A 12,634-nucleotide genomic window follows, 5' to 3' on the forward strand; every position below is an offset into this window, starting at 1 on the left:
AATTATTACCAGTCTGAACGGTTCCTCCACATTTCAATTAATATTTTGTGTTCTTGTCTTGAACCTTGCCCTAAAAACACCCACATTTTCCTGCTCAATAGCAGCAAAACCTCTCTGTGGCTGTTTATGGTCGTGTAGAGGAGCACAAGGACATCGCCGGCAGATTGAGCTGCTCTGAATATTTACGTTGTGCTCCTCCTGAAATTATTAAAGAAAAAAGCTGCACCTATTAATCAACGTTTACAGTTGGGCTCAGCTATAAAGAAAACTCTTAGAAGTTAATAAGCAGCCAGCTGTTGACATGCAAAATAATAGAGGGCATGCAGAGGAGCCATCCTGTCCCATGTCTCCTTGTGGTGGGATGGAAATGGAAAAAACAAACCTTAGAAGTCCTAAGATATGACATTATACTTCTTATTTCAGCTCACAGGAGAAAATGATTCCCATCAGCAGGCATGCCCTGCACTGTAACCTCAGAAATACTAATTGCTCCAAGTAAGGGGACTCCAAGATGGGGATATGATGTAGTGTGGGCCCCTGAGCTCCACCGCTGCCATTCCTGGGGTTAATTCCCTCAAACCACCTGTGAGTTCTCAATTTGTTTTCTTCCATCCTGTTTTCCCTACCAAGTGCCTACGGAGCATCACAGCGAGCAACGTTCGCCCTCCCTATCCCAGCCACCAACCTCTCCTGGTGTCCCCACGTGAGAAGCTCTCCTCTCTTGGTGAGTGTTTACACAGGGTCTTTATATGTTACCACTGGTGTTCTCCATGATGAACGGTTTATTGAGCTGCATCTTCCATCCACAAAACAGTTGAAAATTCCCTGAGCCTCAAAAACGACGGGTAAGGTAGTTGGACGTTTGTCTCTTCTGCCAACTTTTCATCTCGATTTTATTAGTAGTAGCGATTTACTTAAATATATATTTATATATGTATATATATATATATATATATATATACCTCTGATCCCTTCCCAAGACCCCCAACCCAAACCCTTGGCCGGTCCAGAACCGATGTCAGTTTTTCGTTTTGAGTTTCTGTTTGGCTGGGATGTAAGGCAGCACCGTCTGGGTGCTTTTGTCAGCCACAGTCTGCGTGCTGCTGTTCCTCATCAGCCGCCGCGCTGGTGGCCCTCCAGTGGTGCCACCACCATTGCCACCAACAGACGGTTGGTTCTTTGGGGTCACCTTGAGGCCGCGCTCATCGGTGCTGTCCTCATTTGGGGATGCTTCGTCAGCACCATCCCCATCATCATCGCAACACAAGGCGTGGTAGAGCACCTTGTCGCTGAAGCGGACCCGCTCCCGCGTGCCGGCTGTCCGGTGATGGGGACCTTTCTGTTGGGGAGCGAACGCCTCCTCGCTGGATGAGTCTGGGGTGCCCCCTCGGGGCCCGTTGGCGATGGGCACCCCGCCGTTCATCAGCCGGTAGTCAGGCTGGCGGCACGGCAGGGGCTGCGGCCGTGGAGGGTCAGGGCCGTCCCCTTGGTCAGATGGGGTGGAGGTATCCAGGAATGAGCAGAATTCCCAGCTGTCGGACAGGATGTCGGCCGCTGTGAAGTCGAGGGGTCCCAGCTCGAAGGAGACCCCCCCTTTCTCACTGCTGGAGGTGCTGCTGGCTGTTGCTGTCGTCCAGTCATCTGGCTCCAGCTCGAACTCGAAGTCGGACGTCAGCCGGTCAATCTGGCTCACTACCTGTGGGCAGATGGATGGACAGATGGACAGGTGGATCGGCCCTTAGTGGGAGGAGGAAGAAGCCCACCCAATGGCATGGTGACAGTGAGATACTTGTGGTGCCCAAGTAGCTCCCTGCTGTTTTGGGGGGGCCCCCAACAAACTTTGGTTCCAATAGAGGGGGTCAGAAAGAAGTCAACCCAAATCCCCATGCACGTGGCATCCCCTGGTCCCTCACACTCTGCAGTGGAGAAAGAGCAGTCAAAACTGCCTCCTTTGCCCCCAGTATCTCAGTTCACTAAGTGGGAAAACTGAAGCACACCACTCTAAGGTTGCATGATGACTGATCCCCCATCACTAACACAGTGTTTAATACATCAAGAGCCAGTGAGAGCATGGCATCCTGGGGACAGAGTGGTGCCCCATGGTGTCCAAATCTGTCTCCGCATCCTTTATAGGGTTGCTTTTCATGATTGCTTTGCCCTTCCCTTTCATCCCTCAGCCCACCCACACGTTGCTTCCTGGTGGAAGTAAACCACGAGCTTCCCAAATTAAGGATGGAAGACAAATCAACAAGCAATGTCCTGCCTGACACCTTTCATCTCCTCCACACTCTGCCAGCAATCCTTGCTGTATCTCCACCAGCATCATGCTCAAAGCTGCTGGATTCTCCTCATCCACTGAGAATAATCAACCCCAATGCTAAACCATCTCTCCACCATTTCTATAGATTTTTTAACACAAGATTTTTTGAGCACTTTTGGAGGAAACTAAATCCTCAGGCTTTCAACCTTCCATCTCATTTTCATCGCAGTGGCTTTTCCTCGGTTTCCATCCCCTGCCCTTGTTCTGTGCATCCTCAGCTTTGAGCCAGAGGGTCAAGTGAAATATTATAATGCTATAAATGCACCCTAAAACCGTGTCCAGCAGCCCGGGGCTCATCTGGAGGACACAACACAATCACCATCCATTCTCCAGGCTTTGGCTTTGGAAGATGCCAAGAGCAAGCTGGGGCTCCTGGCTGGAGCTGCAGCACTCACAAGAAACATCTCAAATGAGAAATGCTCCAAAGCACGACCAGATTGCTTTTTATTTCCTTTTCCTTCTTGTTCTTTGGGTGAAAAGGGAGTGAAAAGAAGCCTATGCAACCTCTTCTTTCTCAGTGATGGGAAAGAATGAGGAAGAAGCTCAGGAAAAGAGTTGTTCCTGGGAAACACCCGGTTATTATTATTTTTTAATAAGGCAGAAAAATGATTTCATGAAACCCTTTGCTAAAATGAGATCACCTCTCTTTACAGGAAGGCACGGTACCGGGTCCCTTTACCAAACTGGGAGACCCTCCTCGCCTCCCCCCACCATTGGGACCCTCATGGGGATGTTGGCACCTGGGTGTGGGTGCCAGGAGGAGCCGTGTCTCCGCTGTCCCCATTGCGGTCCCTGTGGGGATTAATGTCACATCAGCTCTATTTTTAGGAGCGCCCTTCCCTGCACTTTCTATTTTAACCGGGCAGTGTGTGTGGGGGGGGGGGTGTTAAATACCTCCGTGACACCGGTACCTGCTGAGGATTTGAATGCAGAGCAGGATTTGGTCTTTTCTTCCCCTCTGCTTCTTTGGTCTGTCAAAGGATTTTAGCAGAGTGAGCTGGGATGGGGGCAATGGGGAGGGACAGAGAGACCTGAGCCCACGGCTCTGAATGGGTTCTGGGGTGATGAATGGGCCTGGAACCTGAAAGTGGGTGCTGGGGCCACTGGGGTTACTGGGGTGCCAAGAGAGGACATTCCTCACCTATCGGATGGAATGCAATGGCCTCACATTGTGCCAGGGAAGGCTCAGTTTAGATATTAGAAAGATGCATTGGCAGGGGCTGCCCAGGGAGGTGGTGCTGTCATTGTCCCTGGACGAGTTCAGGAAATGTGGAGACGTGGCACTGAGGGACGTGGTCAGTGGGCATGGTGAGATGGGTTGGGGTTGGGCTTGGAGATCTTTTTCAACCCTAATGGTTCTATGCAAATTGATGGAGCTGAGCTGACGGAACAGAGCAGGACCAGCTGCCTCCAGTCACCCCAACTGGGAGCACTGGACACTCCCCACCCTGGGTGCCCACCCAGCAGAACAGCCCTGGGAGCTTTGAAGCTAACATCTGTGCAGCCAGCGGGGTGGTTCCTTCCCCAGCTGGATACCTGCCGAGGGATGATGAACAACTGGAGCATCGTTGCTTTGTTTTATTACTATTTTTAAACGGAGTTTTGGTAACCAGCTTTGGCTGCATTTCGACACGGCGTCCGCACTGTTTCTTATTCACAAGATAATTTCTTTGACAACTCAGCAGAGCTGCTGGGGAGCCGGGAGGACAAGAGGGGACTTCAAAGGCTGCGTCCGAGCGGGCGGCGCGGTCTCCCCGATGCGGGTGGCGATGGATAATGCACCTCTAGGGGTGGATGGAAGGAGCAGGGAGATGCTCACCATCAAAGTGCTGCAATCTCACAGCCCTGGCATCACACCCTTTGAAGTGGAGCAGCGGTGGGATCAAAGCTGGGGGCAGCCAGGAGCTTTTGGTTCAGTGACAGGCAATCTGTGTCTGTGCATGCATCCCACCCCAATGGCTTTCCCAGCATGGGGCAAAGCAACAACTCCATGAGAGGAGCGGTGATTTTTGCTCCCTGTTCCCAACACTGCGCTATGAATCATCCCTTAGGATTCTCCCACAGCACTGAAAATCCATCCCTCCATTGGGAAAAGGAGCATCCCAACGCCTCCAGCAGCCCCGTGACCCTGCAGCCCTGCAGAAGGGACCTTCCCACGTCTCCCCAAACACTTTCCAGTGAAGGGGAGGTAAATATTTAATAATGAATGAATGATTAATCAGAGCTCACTTGCAACAGAGCGAGGAGAAGCTGGACGACAGTGGCCTCACTGCCCAAGCTGACACATATAAATGAGCACTCCGTGTTGTCTGTTCCAGTGCATCGAGCATCTCTGGACCATTTGCTGTATCATCAGCCACTAAAGAGTTCAAACTCATCACACACATCTCTGAAACGTGCTATTAGAATAGCAAGCCACCCTCTCACCAAGAACTTTCCAAAGCGTTCCCAGTTCATCACCTATCAATTACAACATTATTAAGGTATTTGTTGTAGTGCAGACTTTCCTCCCACCAAAGGGAGGAGCAGGGGATGACCAGGTGTCACTTCCTCCAGGTGCAGGTATGGAGGACAGAGGATATGGGTACCTGGGATGAGGGGACCAAAGATATGGGTACTAAGGATTGAGGATACAGGTACCAAGGGCAGAGGATGTGGATCCTGCTTAGCGGAAGCACATTTGGTCCTGGTCTCCTGTGTAATTTTTACTTCCAGTGTGCGATTTCAGATGAAGATTTAATAATCATTTTCCCCTCACATAATACAGCCCTGTCGTGGAGCGCTGGAGAATAATTATATACACAAAAGGGAAGAGGGAGGGAGGGAGAGTGGGAGAAAAGACTGGTAAAACAGCATCCCCGATACAATGGACATCTGGAATGACAGCCTTCAGGGAGCAAACAATGTAAGGAGTGAGGAATGAGCAGGGATGGGTGCAGAGAGGGAAAAGGAGAAGATAGATGTCCCCAGAGCCCTGCATATGGCTGGTCATCAGACTTGCACTGCAGGCAGCTTGGGATGCACCCCTTGGGTACAAATAGGTTGTCCCCTGTACTTCATGTCTATTCCTGGACCTCCTGGAGTGGATGAACCTCTCCAGAGCCCTTCACACCTGCCCTGTGTCCTCAGACTACCTTCTCCTCTTCCCCAGCTGGCTTGGGCAGCCTACCAAGGATGCTGCAGGGATACTAAAGGACTTTCCAGCCCCAAAAGTTGAATGGAGACCAAAGGGTTAAGCTCTGGAGCACTCAGAAAGGATGCTCAGGTGCACATGGAGGTCTCTCCTGGCTTTAAATACATGGGCTTTATGGAAGGGGCACTGAAGCAGCCATGAAGTGCTATTTTTAAAGGCCTCTCAAAGCTCCTGGAGGAGAGTGAAGTGAGTTCAGACCAAACAGTAAACAGCTCTGCCTCCTGATTATTATTATTACTATTTTTAATATGTCAGGGATTTGTCAGAGAGGTTCTGAGCAGTCGCTTTGGAGCTGAAGGAACCAGGGGCCTTTCTGCTCTGGGTGTGCTTGGGTTTGCTTTCTGCAAAGGAATAAGAGGCCTGGTGGGCTGATGAATTGGGATGTGGCATCACCTGGGGACCACAGCTGGCTTTCCTGGGGGATTAACCCCCCCCCCCTACAGCCCCATGGAGTGAGCAGAGCTATCCCAAAGAAGGCCCCAGGAGGAGCTTTAGGCTGGTAGGTGTCACCTCCCTGAGCATGGCCACATCTACACTAAGTATGCTGTCAGTCCACCTGCATCCCAAGGGCTCCAGATGGCTTCTGGTGCCTCCACATGTCTCCCACACAGTGGAGCTGCTTTGCTCCTCTATCATGGCCCCCCAACAAAACCTGCACAGATTTCTTCCTATCCCTCATGGAAATGAGTTCTCACCCATTTCAACAATCCAACCACACCTGGATCAGGGCACACAACCACCCGCCCCATCCCAAAACCAAGCCATGCTCAAAGCCACCATCACATTCCTATTCAAGATGTCCACAACTCACGGCCACAAACAGGTTCACTTCCCAAATAAACAGGGGTTGTCCAACCCCTCCACAATTAAATTCCCCATCACTGCGCATCTGGACCAACTGGAAGCTCGAACCACACTTTGTATGCATATACATGCATTTTTTTGCCAGCAAAAGGGAACCTTCTGCCACGTCTCCCTCCACAGACCAACAGCATGAAGGATCTGTCACCTCTCCATCCACCCCTGCGCTTTGAAACAGAACCCCCCTAGGGCAGAGCATCCCCAGATCCCCCAAGATTTGCCCAGCTTCATCTCTGTGCTCCAAGCTCTCTCCCAGCATCCATGGGGACAGGCAGTGTGGCCCCAAGCATCAAGGTCAACAGCAATTCCTCCAAATCTGGCTTATTTTCCCCCCACTTTTTGGAAGTGATGCTGATGGGGACGGGGCTGGGACAAGCGCAGCTGCAGCCACCCTATCTCCTTGTACCCCTGTGCTGCATCCCACCCGACATGCTCTCCCCACAGCACTCTCCTACCTCTCGGAGCTCCTTGGCGACCTCCTTGAGCTCCTGCAAGATGCCTTCCAGTTGCCCGATGACCATTTTCATCCGGCTGCGGATCCTCTCCCTCTCGCATTCGCTTTTGCCGCTGCTACAATTGCTGCTGCTGCTGCTGGGGGGGTCACTGGGCTGCCTGTCCTGGCAGCTCCGGGAGTCCATCCTTCCCTACCGGCCTCGGCTCCCAGCCCCAAGGGCTCTGTCCATCCTGTGACCCCCAAACCTGGTGGCCTGGCGTCCGCGCAGCCCCTCTCAGCCGGAGAGCTCTCACCATCTTAACGCCCCCCAGGAGTCCCTGCTGGCCTCCCCGCCTCACCACTGAGGCCGTTGTTGGGGGGCTCTGAGCCGCGTTGTGGAGCAGCAGGACGACCAGAGGCTACTCCAGGCTCTGGGTACAGCATGCGGAGCCGGACAGGTGTTGAGGGCGGGTGTTCAGCCAGCAGCCGTGGGGATGCACAGGGGGACCATGGAGGAGGAGGATGAGCCCCTTGGATGTTCCAGGAAGCTAAAATCCAGTGGACAGAGCTTTTCCTGCTTGCTGAGGATGGGGAGGGTGATGCAGTGCTGGGTGCTCCCCAGGAGCGGTGCAGCCACCCCACGTTGGGCCCTCACTCCAGGGCTGGCAGCTCTGAAGCTGAGTGGCGATGGGGGCTCCGAGTTCCCCTCCTGCAGGGAGAGACAGACAGTGAGGGAGCCAGCCCTGCTGGGGATGGAAAAACGGGGAGGGGAGAAGGCTCTATATAACCACCCCTCCACCCTTGCTTTGAGACGTGCAGACGGGGGTCTTGCTGAGCCAGATGGACGGGCAGGCAGACAGATGGACAGACAGACAACCTGGGAACTTACCGGTGCAGTGGTGAGCAGGCAGACAGATCCAGATCGCCCTTTCCCAGCGCCTGGCTCCGCTCCAAGCTCTTCCTCGTCCTTTTATTATTTTTTTTTCCTCCTTCCTCCCCCTCCTCCTCTTCCTCCTCCTCTTCCTCCTCCCTCAGGGCTTCTGCATGGAGGCCAGGGGCCACCTTCTCTCGGCTGCTGTCAGAAGGGGTGAGATGTTACCTGCGGGGTTCTGGGGGGAGGGGATACCCCTTGGGACCCCTCCACTTTAATGGGGGGGTCAATCAAAATACCCCTCAGCCCCCACCTCTTCCCTCAGGAGGTGGGGAAATGCACCGAGGGTGGAGGCAGAGTGGGGTGGGGGGCATGGAAGGGAAGACTGGTGTGGCTGCATCCTCTGAACCCGTTACTCGCATCCCTGCTACTTGAATCCTCCATCCTCAGTGCTTAGAATCCTCCATCCCCTCCACCTGCATCCTTCATCCTTGCTATCCGCATCCACTATCCCTAGTGCTCGTATCCTCCATCCCTGGTGCTTACCACCCTGGTACCTACATCCCCGGTGCTCACATCCCTGGTACCCGCATCCTCGGCACCCGCATCGTCCATCCCTGGTACTCACGTCCCCGGTTCCCACATCCCCGATTCCCGCATCCTCCATCCCCTATTCCCGCATCCCCCTCCCGCTTCTCCTCCCCCCCCCCCCCCCCTTCCCCCCCCCCCCCCCCGCCTCTTCCCTTACTCCCCCCGGGACCGACCGGTGGTAGCGGTGCCGGATCAGGACCGGCCGCCCCCTGGGCTCCGGGGGCGCGGAGCGGGGCGGGCGGCTCCCGGCGCCCCGGGCAGAGCCATGGGGCGGGGGGGGAGCGGCGGTGGGCGCCCGGCCCCGGCCCGGCCGCAGCCTCCCCGCGGCTCCCGGTTTGGCTGCTGTGTCAGAGAAAGGGGCCGAGCCTCGGCGGGCGGGGGGGGCTTAAAGGAGCCGGAAAAGCCTTTCGAATAAACGGGGGGAAACTGAGGCACGGCTGGGGAGAGGGTTGGATGCGGGTGGGCTCCAATTGTCCCAACTCTGATGACACCAGTGGGGTCATTAGAGTGCAAAACGCACCCCGCTGCTGTGAGATTTGGTGCAGTTTTTGAAGGAGTGGTTGAAAAACAGGCGCTGATCGAGCATGAAGCTCATGTAGCAAAGGGATAGGGGGAGAAGCAGCACCATAGGGCTGAGCGTGGTTGGTTTGGAGGAAAACAAGGGAGAAAGAAAAGGGATTCAGGGGCTGCAGGGGAGATTTCGTAGTCCCAGTGCAGAACCCGGACGATAGGTGGCAATCCCACGTCTACACGAGGCAAAGCAGTGTGCTCCTACGTGTCTGATTTATTGCCTCCCCCCGGGTGTGTGTAGAAGTGCTGAGTACACTTTTGGGCTGGCTCCCGACCTGACTCATCCTTCACCCAGCGGCTCCCTGAGCTCACCCCGAGCCAAAGCCCAGCCCTGGGTGCTGCTTTGGGTGCTCTCCTGATGCCCACAGTTCTCTGGGGTTGGGGTCCTGCCAAGGGGCACCCAACTCTCAGCATCCCTGTGATGGATCTGTGGTTTTCTGGGTTTCCCATCATAAAGCAAGTGAGGCTGAAGGCTCCTGCATGATCCTCATCATCACAGGTGCCTCTCACTTCTGTGCACCCTCCCTGCCGTGACTCACTGGCACAGATGTAACTCCTCATTAAGCAGCGCTTCTTTTCACAGCCATTTCTTTCTGTTTCTTTTGTATTTTGATTGGAGTGCCAGTCAGTTTTACTCCTTTTTTTTTCTTTTTTTTTTTTTTTCTTTCTTTTTTTTATTCTTCCCCCACCAGTTTATCAATCTCTCCTCTCCCTAAAGAGAGGGATGGGGGGGATGCAGAAAGATGTGCTGAGCTGGGGAGCCCCTTGTAGAGAATGTATTAAGAAACAGCAACAGAGCAAGAAAAAATACCCCCAAAAGCTGTGCTTTCAGCAGCATCTCAAAGAGCTGCTTTTTGCTCTGTCTCACTTCCCCAGCCATTCCCTGGAGGTGTTCAAGGCCAAGTTGGATGGGATCCTGGACAGACTGATTGGGTGGGTAGCAATCCTACCTTGGAACTATGTGATCTTTGAGGTCCCTTCCAACCCCAGCAATGCTGTGGTTCTATGGCTTGAGCCAGTGGGACACCTCCTGCCTCTCCAATGGGAGAAATCCCATTGGATGTTGATGGCAGAATGGGTTTTAGCCAAAAGGTGGTGTGGGAATTCACATCTGCACCAAAACTCCATTGCGATGCTCAATGCATGTGTTGGCTGACATCCTAATCCTCACCCTGTATGGGTGGGATTTTTTGGGGAGATGGCCCATGTGTGGTCAAGTTATCCTTGTTTTGGGGAATGATGGTTTTCAGATGTTGTAGATACAACCAGGCCGTATGTTACAGCTGGGCAATTTGGGGTTGTTTTCAAGCATCTTAAAAGTAAAAGCTCTAAAAACGAAGCGTTGGCGTGAGCACGATCCCTCAGATGGGCTGCTTGGTTGGGAACTGGTGTGGGGATATTCCCAGATGCTTCCAAAATAAGGAAGCTGCTCATACCCTGAGATAAATGTTGTGTTTGAATGACTTTATATCCCAGTGGAAAATGTGTATCTCATCCCATTGGGCCGTGGGATGTGTTTTATTGACTTGTTGCATCAGGCGGTGGGCAATGGCCACCCCAATGTTGCTCAGGGCTCGGATGCATCCCACGTGGGGATGCAGGTATAAAAGGCTTCAAAGAGCCCCAGCAACTCCTCAAAGCAAGAGGGTTTGGGGGTTGACAGCAAGAGGAGACGGTCTCTGTACTGCTGAAGGATGAGTAACCCCCAGAAGGGGCTCTTCTCTATGGGAACTGTGCTTTTGGGGTTTCTGTCTTCTCTCTGCAAACAGGCAGGGCTTGTGTTGAAGGATGAGATGAAGTAGACAGAGAGCAGGGAGAACAAATATTAGTGCTCTTAATGGGTTTTTGTTTTACTGGCTGAAAGGCTATTAATCATCCCAGTGAGGGCAGTGGAGCCTTAGAGGGGCTTATGGAGCCTATAGTGGGTTTGTGCTGGAGGCTCACTGATGCAACCTGCGGTGGGAAGGAGCTCAGTGTGACCTCTGAGCATCTGGGAAGGGAGTTTCCTAGATGAGAAAAGTGTAAAAATGTACATTTTTGGCTCTGGTGGAAAAGTAGAGGTGTTTTCTAGGGAGAAATTGGCTTCAGTCTGCATGGGGGGCTGAAAATCATGGGTACTGCTGAGTGATATTGGTGTCCCATGCCTCAATTTCCCTTTGGTTCTGTGTTTTGGTGAAGGTGTTGGGAAGATGGTGAGCAGCAGGCTGTGAACTGGGGGCAAATAATGTAATAAATCTATTACAAAGGCAGAGTGTAACATCCCAAAGCACCTCCTGGAATCAGGCATTAAATGATCTCTTCTTCCCCCACTTGCTTGTATGTGGCTGCTGTGTTTGGGGTGGGGGCTTGCTGCCATATTTTAAGCATAAACCTTTATTAATGATGCTGGATTGAATAAGCAGTGCCTGGCCCTGGCAGCCTGGTGCTGGGGAGCAGAGCTGCAGCTGGGCTTGGGCTCAGAGAAGCACCAGGGCTGGAACTCCATGGCAAAGTGGACTTTTCCTACAGCTTTTCCAAAACTTCCCAAATAAACTCTGAAAGCGAAACTCAGCCTTGTCCCAAAGCCTTGGGATCGAGCGTTCCAGCTTCCCTTGCACTTTCCCTTTGAGGGATGCAGTATCAGCAGTGATGCTCTGTGACCAAAATGCTGATTGGGACCAAACCACATCTTACTTTTTTCCTTTCCCCTTGCTTGACATCTCTCACCAGGAGCTGGATAGTGCTGGAGGTGCCCTTGGGAGCAGTGGGCTTGGTGCTGTCCTTGGGGGCATCCTTCTCAAGGGGAATCCCAAGCAGATGGGCTCGACCTGCACCAAGGGGACCTTGCTCTAATCTCATTGCTTGCAGGATTAATCCAACTCCTTGGGCTTCATTTACATTTTTAAAAGCCTTGTGGTGACCTTATCTGTGTTTCTGGCTCTTGTCCTTCGTCTGTAGCTCTGCAGGCACTGAGCTCTGCTTGAAGATGCTCCAATGTGGCTGGGCTGGGGAGAGAGCTGTGAACAGGAAGGACAAAATGGGCAGATTTAGGGGGATGTGCTGACTGTTTTGGGACCGTAGGTGATGTGGGGGTGTTGGGCCTCTGATTTTACCATTCAAGCATCCCATAGAACCATAGTGTCATCCAACCCCAAGCCATCCCACTATGCCCAATGACCACATGCACATCTCCACAGCCCTGAAGCACCTCCAGGGTGCCCCCACCACCTCCCTGGGCAGCTGTGCCGGTGCCTGACCACTCTTTCTGAGAATAAGTTTTTCCTAATACCCAAGCTTAGCGTAGAAAAGATATCAGTGATAGAGCAGTCAATGGGATGAGTTTGATTTAAGAGCTTCTTGATGTTCACGGATAGCATCACCCTGGGTTGCATTTGTTCCCTTGCTTGCTGAGCAGAGAAGCATAAATGAGGGTAAATCCCCAGGGTGTGGGGAATGTTTCACTTAAGCTAAAAGAGAAAGATCCTTCTTTTTTTTCTTCCCTTCTAACTCCTTCTGATATTGCAAGCAATGGGAATCACCTCCTGTTGAAATTCCGTGCACTCGGGTGGTTCCTTCCCATGGTGAAGCTGCTCCCTTGAGGCAGGCAGGCTTTGCTGGATGCCAGGAGCGTGTTAAGTTCCTCGCTCTGCTTTTCAAATCAATTGTGCACTGAAAAGCACAGGTCTCAGCCTTCAAACCTCTGCAGCATCGTTAATATTGGGTATGTTAACAGGGAGGTGGTACGCATCCCTGCTGTGATCCAGGTGGGTAGGAGCCACCCCTCGGTTCCCAGGCTGCTTAGCCAACACAGAGCTG

The 12,634-nt window shown here is 52.8% G+C and overlaps 1 protein-coding gene and 1 long non-coding RNA gene across 3 annotated transcripts in view; one reads left to right on the forward strand and one right to left on the reverse strand.

Annotated features, from left to right (window-relative positions):
• Positions 1 to 725: 725 nt before the first annotated feature.
• INSYN1 (inhibitory synaptic factor 1) lies at positions 726 to 7,813 on the reverse strand. The gene is made up of 3 exons (XM_015872764.1): positions 7,697 to 7,813; positions 6,830 to 7,516; positions 726 to 1,696 (listed from the first exon to the last, which is right to left on the reverse strand). The coding sequence occupies exons 2-3, from the start codon at positions 7,010 to 7,012 to the stop codon at positions 1,019 to 1,021; spliced, it is 861 nt and encodes a 286-aa protein (XP_015728250.1). The 5' UTR covers positions 7,013 to 7,516; positions 7,697 to 7,813; the 3' UTR covers positions 726 to 1,018.
• The window catches only part of LOC107318655, a 34,523-nt gene continuing 29,403 nt past the window's right edge, over positions 7,515 to 12,634 (forward strand). The window contains exon 1 of one of the 2 annotated variants that reach the window (XR_001557429.2): positions 7,515 to 7,706. This is a non-coding gene — a long non-coding RNA (uncharacterized LOC107318655). Of the gene's footprint in view, positions 7,707 to 7,802; positions 7,895 to 12,634 lie in introns of those variants that run through there. The other variant, XR_001557427.2, reaches the window with a different exon arrangement.

Source organism: Coturnix japonica, chromosome 10 (assembly GCF_001577835.2).
Source record: "Coturnix japonica isolate 7356 chromosome 10, Coturnix japonica 2.1, whole genome shotgun sequence".
Classification (NCBI taxonomy): domain Eukaryota; kingdom Metazoa; phylum Chordata; class Aves; order Galliformes; family Phasianidae; genus Coturnix; species Coturnix japonica.